The 15,197-nt window shown below is 45.3% G+C and overlaps 1 protein-coding gene across 1 annotated transcript in view; it reads left to right on the top strand.

Moving 5' to 3' along the window:
- NEMP2 (nuclear envelope integral membrane protein 2) overlaps positions 1–15,197 on the top strand; it is a 33,631-nt gene extending 18,434 nt beyond the window's left edge. The window contains exons 3-9 of the mRNA XM_055121825.1: positions 1,451–1,682; positions 1,809–1,881; positions 2,943–3,036; positions 3,822–3,936; positions 6,857–7,082; positions 11,173–11,349; positions 12,271–15,197. Coding sequence (XP_054977800.1) covers positions 1,451–1,682; positions 1,809–1,881; positions 2,943–3,036; positions 3,822–3,936; positions 6,857–7,082; positions 11,173–11,349; positions 12,271–12,394 — 1,041 coding nt within the window. The 3' untranslated portion in view covers positions 12,395–15,197. The remainder of the gene's footprint in view (positions 1–1,450; positions 1,683–1,808; positions 1,882–2,942; positions 3,037–3,821; positions 3,937–6,856; positions 7,083–11,172; positions 11,350–12,270) is intronic.

Genomic DNA, 15,197 nt, shown 5'->3' with positions numbered 1-15,197 from the left:
AGGGGCAGGAGCAGAAGAGGAGAAGATATCAAAGAATCGGAAGGCCAGGGTTCGGGAAGGAGTTTGGTGTGTGTGTTAATGTACATCAAGTCCCCAAGCAGCATGTAAAGAGGTGATGGGGAGAGAGCAGCAGTGATCCAGGAGCTACAGTGCAGGAGAAGCGAGGGCAGGTCAGCCCAGTGACAGAGACTCGCAGCTGCTGGACTCCCTGCCGGCCTGCCCTAGTCCTGCAGACAAAAGGGAAATACAGAGGGACAACCAAAGGCTGCGGCAGAGTTGTTGTTTCTTGATCCTTGGGTTGTCACCATCCGCTCAGCACGGTAGCTAGTGCTTGCTGGTGAGACTTGACGACAGCTTGAAGGTTGGTTATGGTCCTCCTTCAGGAGGCCTGGGGTGAGAAGCCTGAATTATCCATGACCAGCCGATCCAAAGGGAAGCACCTTCTCCATCACAGTAAACAAGTGTTAGTGATAACAATTCTGTTCTCATTGTGTTTAGAACCAAATGGTCTGCCTCCTACCACTTTCTGTCTCATCCTTTTACATATGTCCTTTGGCTGTAATAACCTTCTGGAAGAGTCAGATCAAACACAGTCCAGGGGAGGGAATAACCACTTTCTTTTTAAAAAAAATTATTATTATTTTTTAATTGAATCATCGTGAGATACAGTTACAAAGCTTTCGTCATCGGGTTTCAGTCATACAATGTTCCAACACCCACCTTCCACCAGTGTACATTTCCCACCACCAGTATCCCCCATATCCCTCCTGCCAATCCCGCCCCTTCCCCAGCCTACTCTATGGCACCCAGTTTTTCTCCCTCTCCCTCTCCCTCCCTTCTCTCCCTCTCCCTCTCCCTCTCTCCCCCTTTGGGAATTATGGTTTGCAGTACACATACTGAGAGGCTGTCATGTTTGTTCCTTTGCCCACTTTCAGCACACGTCTGTGGGTAAAGGAGAGGGATCCAGAGTGATCCCTTCCAACCATCATTGTCAAAATGGTCCCTTCTCTGTCCCAACTGCAGAAGACACTTTTTGACACTTTCTAAAGGTGTCTGTACTGTAGCGTGTGTTGGCACTAAACACACACTTGTAGGTTCAGCTTGGGATCAGAACGCCAACATGTGTTTCAGCATGGCCTCACTCTGCGGCTCGCTTTACTCCTCTCTGCGCTTGACTTTGAGGCGCGCCTTCAGGACTGGAGGGCCCGTTCAGTGGGCTGAGCCCACACTCTGTGTGTGGGAGACCTTGTTTCTGTCCTCTTGCCACATGGGCTCCCTAAGCACTGCTGGGAAGTGACCCATGAGGACAGAGCTGCAAGTAGCCCCCAAGCACGGCTGGGTATGTCCCCTCCTAAACTCATCCCCTTCCCCCCCACCTCCCACCCAAGAAGAAGATACTTGACAAAGTTGTAACTGCTGCGTATATGGATTTGTTTTTCTTGCTTTCTAGGTGGACATTACCAGCTCGGGTCTGTTCAGTATTACAGACATCACAAAAAACCATAATTGCCAGTTTCCAGAGACCCTTCTATCTTTCATCAGATGTGTGATTCAGACATTTTGGATGCCAAAGGAATCTAAGGAAATAACCATGGTGATCAATCCATACGGGGAGACCGTGTGCTTCTCTGTGAAGCCTGTCTGGAAGGAATTTGTCTATACACTTAGTGTGACTCGGAACAGTAAGTCCCTTGCCACTCTCCTAGACTTTCTCAATTTGCTTTTTATGGACATTTCAGTAAATTCTCTTTTCTTTGACTAAACAACACACTGATGGGGTGTGTGTATCTGTGTGTCTTTTCTTCCAGTTGTGGATTTCAGACTCTTCCTTGTGTTTGTGGTGGGTGTTTTCATCTTCTTTTATGCAAAGACTTTGAGTCAGTAAGTACTCACTTTTACTTCTGAACTCCATGAAGCAGAAAGACTGTAGGCCTTTCCTGTCTACATGTTTGTAGTTTTTTAGGTTTTGCAAACAAGAGATTTCAAATAGTGTTTGAAAGGCCTTTAAAACCAGAAATAGTTATTTGTACAGCGTGATCTATATGCATATGTGTGTGGCATGGTACTTTCAGATGCTTGATGCTGTATCTTTTATTACTATGCATTATTTTGTTTTATCTTCTTAACGCTATAGGATTTTATTATTTTTCTTACTTTATAGGCGAGAAAATCAGTATCTGGCATTGCATGACTAATTTTTGCCGGGGCTGAGATTTCTTATTCTCAGCTTTCAGATATCAGATGTCTTGCTCTTGCTCTTCTTTTATTGGTGCTAGTCCACATTTGTGGTTCTGATACAAAAGGTTGAGTTTAACTTCTGATTCCTGGATAAACATATTGTCCCAGTTTTGTTTTTTTTTTAAACTCCTCTCGTGAGAAAGAAGTCTTTTTCACAAAATGTTTTGCTTCTTGACTCACTGTTCTTGACATGGTTCATTTCTGAGTTTTTCCTTGTCCGGTAATCAGTTGTATTTAATGTCTGTGGTCTTTAAACCTGATGTGACTTATGTTGCCCCAAAGCGTTTGGACCCAGAGCAATCAGGCTGTGAGTTCCATTAGCAGACACTTAACCCGGGGAAGGTTTTGCACTGTCTTTGTGTTTGCTTTGTTGCCACTGTGAAATGTCGGCAGACGTGACCGTTTCACAGGCAGCCTGGCGTGCTTGGAAAGCTTTCCGAGTGTCTGCAGCATGATAGCGACGCAGGGATTGTTGTTGGGTGACATTCTGAATGTAGAAGACCACTCTGTTTTGAGTTAGCAGCAGGGCAGTCACCATCACTTCTAAATAGAAATTTCATTTTTCAAAAGAGTCTGGAATGTACTTAAAGCCGCCTTCTGAGATTTTTCTCCTTGTTATTTTTCGTAGCTGCTGTTGTCAGGTTAAACACGCTAAACCAAAGGTGTGACTGTATTAAAAGGCTTTTATCTGCTTGTCTCGACAGAAGCCCTGTTTTCTATTATGCTTCGGGGACTCTACTAGGTATTCTAATGACGCTAGTCTTTGTCCTGCTGCTGGTGAAGAGGTTCATTTCTAAGGTAGGTGTGCTCGGCGCGAATGAATAAAAAAGGGGGAAACTATGATCTCATAGACATGAAAAATGAACAAAATTAATTCATGTTGATTATGAAAACACTGAAACCCTATCTCAATACTGTGTAAATTGGCTTTTAAGCACTTATGTCTTTAGTTTCTAGAGAGTGTGTCTTTGTTATTATAAGTAGCCAGTGTTAAGGTTTTTTTGACTCTTTTGGAAACCCTTTTATTCCCTAGGTGTGTTGTCCTTATGAGTGACGAGCTAATTCTGTGCTGAGTGAAATTTTTTCTCATCTTGACAGAGCTAAGCCATTTCATGATGCTAAACCATTGGGATCTTGAATAATAGCATCACTACATCAGGGGACTTCTTTATTTTTAGTTCCCTGAAACACCTTCACCCAAAGAATGCTGTGCTCTTAGAGGCGAAATAAATTCCCCAATACTGTCCCAGATCCTGTGGTTGAAGCTGGCAGCACAGCTTACTTTGAGATAGACTCATCCATTAGAACAGTGTTTCTCCAACTTGGACTGGGCATTCCGCGAAGTGCGAATTGAAATTCAGGAGCCCCGAGTGGGTCCTGCGAGTCCCATTCCAGCCGGCTCCCAGTGGGCATCACTGTTGCTGCTGCTGTGTCCATACTCTTTCTTTATGGCAACTCAAGAATCTCTTAAATTGACTTCTGTTTTGTTTGATGTGGAAGTGTCTGTCACAAAGGATTGATTTATTTTCCTTTTAATGAGAGTGAATAAAACAAAAAAATGTGTTATTTTCTTCCACACACAGTATAGCACCTTTGGGGCTCTAATGATTGGTTGTTGGTTTGCTTCAGTTTATATTGTGTGCCAATTGATGGAAGACCTGAAGTGGCTGTCTTATGAATACAGAATATATTTATTAGGTAGGTAAATTAACAAAAAAGCGTTCTGTTACTGGTAAAGGTAAGACGTACAACGTTTACCGAAAGTAAAGGTTGGCATACCTTTTTGGCATGCCTTTCTCTTGGGCATCTCAGATTCCATTTTGAATGAAGAGGTGCTGCTAAAAGTATTTCATTTTGGAGTTTGGGATGCGGTTCAAACGGTCGAGCTCTGGTTCAATCACTGGTACCTCCCGGCCTTTCTGAGCACTGTCCAGTGTGCCCTGCAACCTACAGCCGCCCCCCCCCCAGCCCCACCATATATATAAACACACACACACACACACACACACACACACATACACACATACATATTATTCCCATAGTTTGGTGATTTCAAGTTAGTCAATCTCACTTTTAAACCATTTCCCTATAATCACTTTCTCAGTTTTTAATACTAATGATCACACGAGAAAAAAATAGTTTTTTTTTTCATCTCATTCTGTTTTTGACTGGCATTATGCTGTGGCCACACAAATAGCTTGTAATGAAAGAATTTTCTGGAATGTGACTGGCTATTTTTTCTTAATGTATTCCCTATGAAAGGAGAGAAATTCTAAATATAAATGACTAATGAGATTTGACTTTCAGAAAGAGAGGTTATTGGGAAACCACTTGGTCTTGTTTTGTATTACTTTAAAAAAAAACCTTTTAAATGTTGGTTTTAATAGGGAAGTCATGAACAAGAGTAGAGTCTATTTTCTCCTAATTCCTTAGCATCAGATTTCTTGTTTTAAGTGCACACACCCAAATAAAGCAATCAGGTTTTCATTTTAATTAAAGGTTTTGTTTTTAGCTTGTTTTCCTTTTTATACTGTCACTGTATCACTGTCATCCCATTGCTCATCCATTTGCTCAAACGGGCACTAGTAACGTCTCCATTTTGAGACTTATTGTTACTGTTTTGGCCTTTTTATACTAAGTTTTAGATATTCTGAACATTTATGATCCCTTAAATATTCATTAAACAATTTTTTTAAAAGTTTTTTGCTCTTGAAATAATGATTAAATCTATAAAATTGATAATTGCATAAAATCATCTCTCACCAAGCCAGGCCATGTTTAAGCTTTATGAGTATTCTTCCTGTTACCACACCAAGCAGGGCTTGGAGCTACTCCCAGCTTGCTGCTCAGGGATCCATGTGGTGCTGGGAATTGAACCAGAACTCCTGTATGCAAAGCAAGTGCTCCAGCCTTTGAGTTAAGACAAACCTCTTAAACGTTTTTCTTTTTTCTGTTCTTTCTTTTCCTTCCTTCTCTTCCCTCCCTCCCCCACTTTTTTCCATCCCTCCCCTCCCCCCCGCCCTTCCTCCCCCAACCCTTCCCTCTCTCCCTCCCTTCCTCCCTCCCTCCCTCCCTCCCTCCCTCCCTCCCTCCCTCCCTCCCTCCCTCCCTCCCTTCCTTCCTTCCTTCCTTCCTTCCTTCCTTCCTTCCTTCCTTCCTTCCTTCCTTCCTTCCTTCCTTCCTTCTTTCTTTTTCCTTTCTTCCTTCCTCTTGTCCAAACCCAGTTCTCATGCATGCAAGGCCTGTGCTTTACTTCTAACCACATCCCTAACTCTTCCTAACTATTTCTATTTGAGGGGAGGTTGGGAGTAGGAAGTTGGTTTGGGCCATAACCCCGGTGGCATTCAGGCTCACTCCTGGCTTTGTGCTCAGGGATCACTTCTGGTGATGCTCAGGGTACCATATGTGGTGCCAGGGATTGAACTGAGTTAGCCATTTTGGGGGTAGGGACATTTGGTTTTTTGTTTGTTTTGGGGCCACACCAGGTAATGCTTAGGGGTTACTCCTTGCTTTATTCAGAAATCTCTCCTGGCTGTGCACAGGGGACCATATGGGATGCCAGGGATTGAACCTGGGTTGGCTATGTGCAAGGCAAAAACCTTACCGACAGTACTATCTTCTATCTTTCCAGTCGGGTTTGTTTTTTTTTTGCAAGGGAGTAAGGGAGTGGGGCGTGAGGTGGGGTGGGAAGGACAGTATTCAGTAATGCTCAGGGCTTACTCCTGGCTCTGTGCACAGGGATCACTCTTGGAGGGACTCAGTGGACGGTATGCGATGCCAGGAATCAAACCCTGGTTGGCCACATACAAAACAAGGGCCCTACGCACTGTACTGTCTCTCAGGCTCCTCCTTCCTAAATATCTGATGGTTGGTTGGTACAGAGATGTGGTCCAGAGCCACATTTTGCATCAGTCATTTCCTATATGTCATTTTTACACTCTAACAGCTCATGTTTATTATCACAAATGTGCTAGAGCCCAAACTAGTTCTCAGTAAAGGTCATACTGTTGAATTTCTTTTAATTGCTCCTTTATGGTGGAATTTAATTTCTCTTTTGTATTTCTTGCAAGCTGGAAATTAAATCTTGAGACTTGCTGCATAAAAATGAAAAAAACCCCTTTTGGGTTTTCATTCAGAAGAGGCAGTGTGCACTTCACATAGATTCCCAACAGAATAGAATATTTTATCATTCTTCCACTAGTTGATGCAGAGTCTTGAGAACTGGATTACGAGGGTGACAGTCCGATCTCTCTGGTGGAAAATTTTGTTTTCCTTTTGTGATCAGAAAGTAAAAACCCTTTTAAACAGGGTTCACCGCCTAACACATGATGAGGCTTATCTGGACGACAGCTGCTGAGAGCGCATTTACCCATCTCGGGCCTTGGACTAGAAAGCACTAGGTAGATCATCGTCATGTATTGAACACCCACCATTACTACAAAATGCAGCTGCTGTCTCAGACAGAAGGAACACCTGAGCCCAGGATGCGTTTTCAAGCTCCTTCACTGGAAAAGGGAAATCAGAGTGAAATTTGACTGCCCCTTGCAGCTCCTGCTGGGTTTTTCCTCACAGCCTTCCACGGTGGAATCTGCATGATTTTCTTCCTCTGCTTTTGCAGGCTATGTCTTGATTGCTGGATTTCTCAGCTTCGCAGTTTGTTACAAACGTGGGCCACTAGTGGATGCGAAGAACATAAACCTTCTGACCTGGACGCTACGGCTCCTCTCCTTGCTTCTGGTCTACTGGGGAGTTTCTGCACCCCGGTTTGCCCTGGCAGCTGTGGGCTTCTTGCTCTTGGCCAGGGGTCTGCGCTACCCATGGAAGGCTGTCAGTCACCTGAAGAGGTGCGTGACTTCTCCTCTTCATGGTCACCATGGTTTTGAGATGGGGGGATGGTCTTGGTTGCATCATATTTAATCTCATCCGTTCCTCTTGGGGGAAGGGCGTGGGGATAGAGAACCAACAAAGCCGATGCCTGACTCATCCGCGTTCATGTTTTCATTACCTGTTACTCAGGAATTACAGACTACATGCAATTCACTAAAATTGGTAGCAAATTAGATGGGCGCTGGATTGCCTAAAGTTTTCTACTTTTATTCTGTATTTCCGTCTCTTAAAGCCCAGGACAGTTTTAGAAATATTTGTCGTACTTATAAGAGTCAGGGATAGTAGGATCAGAATGGTAGTAGAGCAGGTCAGGCACGTGCCTTGGACACAGCTGACCCAAGTTCGATCCCTGGCATCTCCTAGGGTCCCCTGAGCCTACCAGACTGCCGGAAGTGCTCCCTGAGCACAGAGCCAGGAGTAAGCCCTGAGCATCCCGCCCAAACTAAAGAGTTAGGGAACAGAAATGAATCAAGTGGTTGGGGAAAAAAGGATATTTTTACATTTAGGACTTTAATTTCTCTGAAGTTGTAAGTTAAGGCCTAAACCTTTTCAAAGTACAGAAAGTGGGGCCAAGAGATAGCACAGTAGGTAAGGCACCTGCCCTGCATGTGGGCAGCCTTGGTTTGATTCCCAGCACCTCCTGGTTCTCTGAGCACAGAGCCAGGGGTAGCTCATTCCCCCTCCATTATCACTTGTATCACTTATCCCATTGATCTTCGATTTGCTTGTGAGGGCGCCAGTAATGTCTCCATTTGTCCCTGTCACTTGCTAGTGTAGCACAATGATATCTGCTTGCTCCAGGAACAGGAAGAGCCTCAAATCGTTCATTCAGGGTTTTGACAAGAAGTCTGACCATCTCGTTGGTGGGCGGCCACGCGGTCTTTTGACGTCCCGTGGAATCCAGCTTGTAACAGCTCTAGTCCAGCGGTTGTCTCTGAATCGCATTACATGTCTGGCCCATCTGATTTTTGATGCCTCCATTATAAAAGATAGAAAGAAAAGAAAAGAAAGTCCATACAAAAAGATGTGATATTTCTATTGTCAAAGCTTTGTGATCTGTTTCATACTCAGGTATACAGATGAAAGTTATGTTCCCTGTTAGCCACTTTTTGAGCCAGAGGCAAATATTTCTATAGGAAAGATGGAGGAGAAAGAGACAGAGAATTTGGGGGAGGGGGAATATTGCCACAGTGAATCTTTCTTTCCGGGGGCAGATTCCACTCAGTTGAGCCCATTAATCCATAAATATGAATTATAATGTAAATTATGATTTTTAGAAATATTTGCAATGAATGTCATGGAAATAAAAAATATATACAAGTAAAAGGGCTGGAGTGATAGCACAGCGGTAGGGCGTTCACCTTTCATGTGGCCGACCTATGTTCGATTCCTCCGCCCCTCTCAGAGAGCCTGGTAAGCTACCGAGAGTATCACGCCCGCACAGCAGAGCCTGGCAAGCAACCCGTGGCGTATTGGATATGCCAAAAACAGTAGCAATAAGTCTCGCAATGAGAGATGTTACTTGTGCCCGCTCGAACAAATCGATGAGCAACGGGATGACAGTGACAGTGACAGTGATACAAGTAAAAAAGAATTTCACCACAGAAACAACAGACACTCCTCAGGCAGTGGGATGTGACCCATTTGTCTTCTGTCACAGAAGGTGGCTGTAAGGAAGCCATGGCAGCCTGGTGGTCTAGGCAAGGAGTGAAGAGGACAGGAGTAGGGAGAGCAGAGCGGGAGGGCGGGGGCAGTGGAGGGAGGCAGTGAGGCCCAGATGGGAAGAGGGACTTGATAGACATTTCAGAAGTGCACTTGGCTCTGCAGAAGGAGACTCTGGTACCCGGTAGTTCATGGATTGTGTTTGTGGCAAGACGACAGGGTGAAAAATTTGTCAGTGGCAGGGCGGATTCCTTGTGTACTGGGTGTGAGGGCAGCTGAGGGGATGGTGCCAGCTGCGCTCTGCCACTCTCGGTACTGTGATGAGGGATCCTCAGGGCCCCTCTGCTTTGAGTCAGCCCCTCCAACCCTCAGGACTCAGTCTTTGACGGGCTCGTGGCCTGTAGAGCCCGGGACCGAATTGTTTTCTCTTTCCCATGAAACATCCAGCTGCCCTGCAAAAGCGAGTTATGTTCTGTTACCTGCAATGCTGGTACCTTTCTGGTATCTATTATACATTCATACAATTTATTATACAATTCATACAAGCATAATATTGTTTTCTCTATTATGTTAAAGTATTACGTCTTCCTCAGCTTCTCAGTTGCTTCTGAATAATTATGTGGACAGGAGCTAGGAAACAAAACAGGAACTTACAGGTAAAATAATGAACTAGAGCAATAATGCCTTGCTATGGAGAGTGCTTTCTAGTTTGCGAAGAGCTGCTTGAATGCATCTTAACAATAGCCTAGAGCGCCCGTCTTGATGGCCTTTTTGGAACACTCACTAGAGCTCACTCGCTGTGCCAGGCACTTTCCCCAGAACGTCTCCTTGTATTTGAACCATGACCCCATGAAGTGATTGCTTGCTTGCTTGCTTGCTTGCTTTTTTTTTTTTTCCTTCTCAATATGAGCAGAGTTAGGGAATTATTCCACTTCACACAGCAGGTAAGTTTAATGCCAGGATTGGGCCTTGAGGCATCTGTGCAGAGACCAGGGAGGCAGCTCACTTGCACACTGGCGAGCACTTGCCTTGCATAGGGCAGGCCCTGCTTCCATCTCAGCACCACTGAGAGAAAAGCGAGTCCTGTGCCTGGTCGCTGAGATCAGGTTGGGTGTGGAGGAGAAACGGCGTCACTGAACCCTTGATTCAGCTCAAAAGCCCCCAGAGGCTCTCTAAAAGGGGAAAGAGTTTTCAGGTTCCACACCTCCAGGAAACTCTTATTTTACAAGCTTCCTGGTGATTCTGATGCTCACTCAGACTTGGGATTCTGTTTAAATTAGACTTAAAGTATCCCCAAGCTCTTTTTCAGCTCATCAAGAAATGAAATCTATATTTTAAAAATCTTTTTTTTTTTTTTCATCATTTCAGACTTAATCGATTTTTAATCTCACTTGCTTGGGGAAAAACATTCAACTCACGAGCCCCTCAGCATGGGAAATAGAGTTGGAATTATGCATTTTGTGGGGCCGGAACGATAGTACAGTGGGTAGGTAAGGTGCTGGCTTTGCACGCAGCTGACTCAGGTTCAGTCGCTGCCAGGAGGAAGCCTCAGGAGCCTCACCAGGTGTGGCCCCAACACAAAAACAAAAATTGTACCTACTCAACCCTTGTCTGGTATTTATTTCTTCTCTAGGAGTAGTTACCACCACTAGGTGGAGACGAGAGCTCACAAATCCTGCACCTTTGTGTGAAGTGAGGTCTGTCTCCGTGGAAGGGTAAAAGGCCGTCCCAGAGCCTGCTTCTCCTAGCACCCAGGAAAAGCTGCCGGCCGAGCATTAAGAAAACAGGCTTTTTTAAAATGCATCTGATTGTGCGATTCGAAATGAGCAAGGAAAAAAAAGCAGTGAACTGCTTATTGAGCACCTTGGGGCCTTAGACTTTATTTAGGATGGTCCAGGAAGAGGGCAGAGAGTAAGGTAGGCCCAGACTGAATACTTCCGTCACCGTGACATAAATGAAACAGTATAGCTGTGCTCCAAAGGGTGGCACAGCGCTGTGATATAAAACACTACTGTTACTGTCTAAAAAAATGTACATAAGGACAGTGGGAGTCTCCCAAGCAGTGCTCAGGAGGCCCATCATGGTCTCTACTGGCCGTTCCCAGCCAACCAGGCCTGTAGTTCCGTGTAAGGGCCTCTGGGTGTGGTGCTGTTCAGGCTCTGGCATCTCGGGGAGACTTGGGCCACACCTGGGGGGTAGGGCTGAGGACCCAGGTCACACCTGATGGTGCCCAGGGCACCAGGTGGTGCCAGGAGTCGAACCTGGGCCATGCACCTGCTCTGCCATCTCCGGGCACCTGAAAAATAAACCTTTATAAATCCTAAGGGTTGGACTTAGGGATCAGATGCAGTCAGGAAGCCAGCAACTGAATGCTGCACATTGTAGGAAAATGAAGACGTGGATGGTGTCCCGGAAGCCACAGGTGAAGTTGCTGACGGAGGATGAGTACCGGGAGCAGGCAGACGCCGAGACCGCCCGCGCTCTGGAGGAGCTGCGCAGGGCCTGCCGGGGGCCCGACTTCCCATCCTGGCTGGCCGTCTCCAGGCTCCAGGCGCCTAAAAAGTAAGCCCTGCCCAGCTACTCGCACCACCCCCTGCGTGAAGGTTGCTGGGAGCGAGATAGGCCGGTGTAGACGGATATGTAAACTAAGAACCGAATTTCGCAGGAAACAGCCTGTGGGAGCTGTCAGCAGCCCTGGTGCCCTCACTGATGCCACAGACCCTTGTGTCAGAATGCGTAGTCTGCATCTATAATGCACACACACCAGATGTGCTTTCTTTTTTTTTTTTTTTTTTGGTCACATCCGGCGATGCACCTGGCTCTGCACTCAGGAATTACTCCTGGCAGTGCTGGGGCACCATATGGGATGCTGGGAGTCGAACCTGGGTCGACCATGTGCAAGGCAAAAATGCCCTACCCACTGTGCTATCTCTCCAGCCCCCACCAGATGTGCTTTCTAGGGGAGGCAATAACTTCCAGGTGGGAAGGGAAAAGTTAAGAGGTGGTGGTTGGAGTTTTCAAACCCTTTTGAATCATTTTAAAAGTCCACCAAGGACCTCTCTCTGCCCTGACATCTCTTCCTCCTTTCAAAGCCTTACCCTAACGGTGCCCTCAAGTGGAAAATGGAAGGGGGAGGAGGATTGCCAAGCCAAAGTAATGAATAAATGGTAACTCTAACTGAATCGGAATGAGAGAAGAGAAGGAGCTGGCAACTAGGAGTGGGTAGGCTTGGCAGAATGCGATGTTTATGTCTGGCTGCTTTTCTGCCCTTTCCCAGAGTATCTTGGGAAGGATCACATAAGCCATTCCTGTTTTTACACCCACTCTGTAAATGCCATCCTCTATTGATGCAAAGTTAAATTTAATTAAAGGAGATGAGTAGAAAGGGAACATGTTATCTTCCAAATAAGCCTTTTGGTGATAACAGTAACTTTATTTAAAGCAACAACAGCCAAAAAAAAAAAAAAACCAACCCCTTTTTAGGTTTGCAGACTTTGTTCTCGGAGGAAACCACGTGTCTCCTGAAGAAATGAGTCTGCACGAAGAGCAATATGGCCTTGGGGGCGCCTTCCTGGAGGAGCAGCTCTTTAACCTGCAGACTGCCTGACACCACCCGAATGGGACTTCGTGCTGGATCAGGCAGGGCCTGCGGGAACCACTTGCCTTGAGCACTCAGCGTCAAGGGACTTGTGCTGACCTAAATTTAAGGGGCCAGTGAGCCTGAATGGGTCCCTTGTCACCAGCAGGGTGTCTGTCTCAGTCCTCAGAACCTGTGCCAAGAGCGTAGGCATCGCTGGGCCTCCACACTCCCGTCCAAGTGCCCAGAGCTATGGACTAGGCACTGAGCAGTGTCTCCAGAAGCCGGGCCCACAGGACACCCGTAAGAGTGAAGCCAGTACAGATTTCTCAGCGCCGCTAGTGATGCAGGCGCACACTGTGAATCTCCCAGAGGAGAAATTGTTACCAGCGGTCCGTGACTTAGTTTGATCACAGAGCAACAACACCTCTCCCTGGTTTTTTTTTAGGCTTGGGGATTTGATTGTATTTTATTTTAACCTATGTATGGTTTATTTTTCCTCTTTTTTGTTGTTGTTTGTCATTTTTGAGCTACACACACAGAGATGCTCTGGGGTTACTCCTGGCTCTGCACTCAGGAATTACTCCTGGTGGGGCTCAGGGGACCATATGGGATGCCGGGGATTGAACCTGGGCTGGCCGCATGCATGGCCTCCACCTTACCTGCTGTACTGTCTCTCTGGCCCCTGTTTTTTCTTTGTAATTGAATTTTATTTTTAAAAATTGTGAAGGCACCTTGATTTACAAAGTTATTCCTAATTGAGTTTCAGGCATAGAATGTTCTAGCACCAATCCTATCACCAGTGGCCCTCCACCAGTGTCTCCAGTTCCCTTCTTCTGAGATGAATATGCCTTGAGATACATGTTTGAAAAAAAAAACGTTAATAATAGAGAAATCTGGGTGTAAGGACATTAAATAACTTTATCTTTATTTGGGGGCCATACCCAGCAATGCTCAGGGATCACTCCTAGTGGACTTAGGGGCTGAACCTTGGTCAGCTGTGTGCAGGGCAAGAACCCTACCCACTGAACTATCTCTCTGGCCCCTACATACCTTGAAGAACACACAGCTTAGCAGAGGCAGCCCTCTGTCTGGCTAGAACTGCAGTCCTGCTCTCTCCAACACTCAGGTGGAGAAAGAGCCCGTTAGAAGTGAGCCTAGCAACCTCTCCCCACCTCCCTGAGTCTCAAAAAGCAACCTATCAACTAGTTCTTTATTATAAAGAGAGAAACATTTTCTAAGATTCTGTGTTTGTTTTGATGAGGCTTATGTTAAAATTAGAGTTAGGATTACTTTTTACATTTTTCAGTATGTTGAAATGGAAAGTATCCTCTGTGTGTATGTGTGTGCGCGTGCGTGCGTGCGTGCGTGTGTGTGTGGGGGGGGGTGGGGGGAGGCCCTACCTGGCAGTTCTCAGGGCTTACTCCTGCTTCTGTGCTCAGGGATCATTCCTGGTGAGGCTCTGGGGACATATATGGTGCTAGGGATTGCCTTACCTCTCCAGTTCCACTCTCGGACTTTTTGAGATGACTGGCCTATTAAAATTTTTTTTTTTTAATTTTTACAAAACAGATTTGTGGGGCCTGAGAGATAGCACAGGGGTTAAGACACTCACTGTACATGAGACCAACCCAGGTTCAATCCCCAGCACCACATAGGGTTCCCCGAACCTCACCAGGAGTGATCAGGGGAGCACTACTGAGGCCTTAAAACTCAAACAAATGAAAAAACAGTACCAACAACCACATCAGGGGTTTCTTCAGACTCTATGTTTGGGGGTCACTTGCAACAGTATTCAGGGGACCATGTGTTGCCAGAATTGAACCCAGGCCTCCTGCAAGCAAAGGGTATATTCCAGCTATTTCTTCTGGAGAATAGATCTCTGTCTCTGTCTCTCCCTCCCGCCCTCCCTAGACCCCCTATCATTCCTATTAAACTATTAAACTCTGGCGAAATGAAGGGCTATCTGTAAGCTTTTACCTTGAGTAAAGGAAACAAAAAATACAGGTCTATGAAAAGATTTGAGAATGGCAGAACCATCAAAGGGTTTAAGTGTTGCTCAATTGTTTCTCTTTAAAAATCAAGCCCAACCATTTTTGCTGCCACAGGATCACATAGGGTAAAGGCATGAAGGACGAGAAATTGCACTGCTTTTTGAGCCAGCTTTAGAGGTTTCCTAGGTGTTGAATAAGAGTTTGACTACCATTTGGAACTTCTAAAATTGATTTTCAAGTGATTTCCCCACATTGGAACAGTGTGCTACTGTTTTAGAGGTCTCTTTTACCAGACACCTTTTTTTTTAACATTGCATATCCTATTTTTATAACTTTTACTAATTTTATAAAATTCACACAAGCTGTGCTTTTACATAATATCTCGATTTCAGAAATCAAAGTATCTTCCATTCAGGCATCCACTATGATGACGATCTGATAAATATAAATAGTTCTAACATTTTGTTAGTTTCCTCTGATTTATAATGAGTGTTACTTATTTTTTATTAATTGGTGGCATTTTGTGTATATATTACATATCGATGCTCATGCTCGTCCTGTTCACCTCCCAGGAGACAGCTTGTGAATCACGAGAGGTGTGTGTGAGTAACATGTGAACTCTGCCGGCTTTCCCTCGAGTCCTCTGGCCAGCACAGCCCCTGGGTTCTGGCCTATGCACAGCGGGTATAATTGTGACAAAAGAAGTCACTAAAGAGAAAATAACTAGTCTCCTGTGATGTTGTTCTTCATGTTTCTTTCTAGAACAACTATGCATTGAATGGTTTCTGTTATGTGAATACTGTGACACATTAAACAATTAAAAGAATTGCTTTTGTGGA

Source organism: Sorex araneus, chromosome X (assembly GCF_027595985.1).
Source record: "Sorex araneus isolate mSorAra2 chromosome X, mSorAra2.pri, whole genome shotgun sequence".
In the NCBI taxonomy this organism is placed as follows: Eukaryota; Metazoa; Chordata; class Mammalia; order Eulipotyphla; family Soricidae; genus Sorex; species Sorex araneus.
This window is presented reverse-complemented; position numbering and strand designations above follow the sequence as displayed.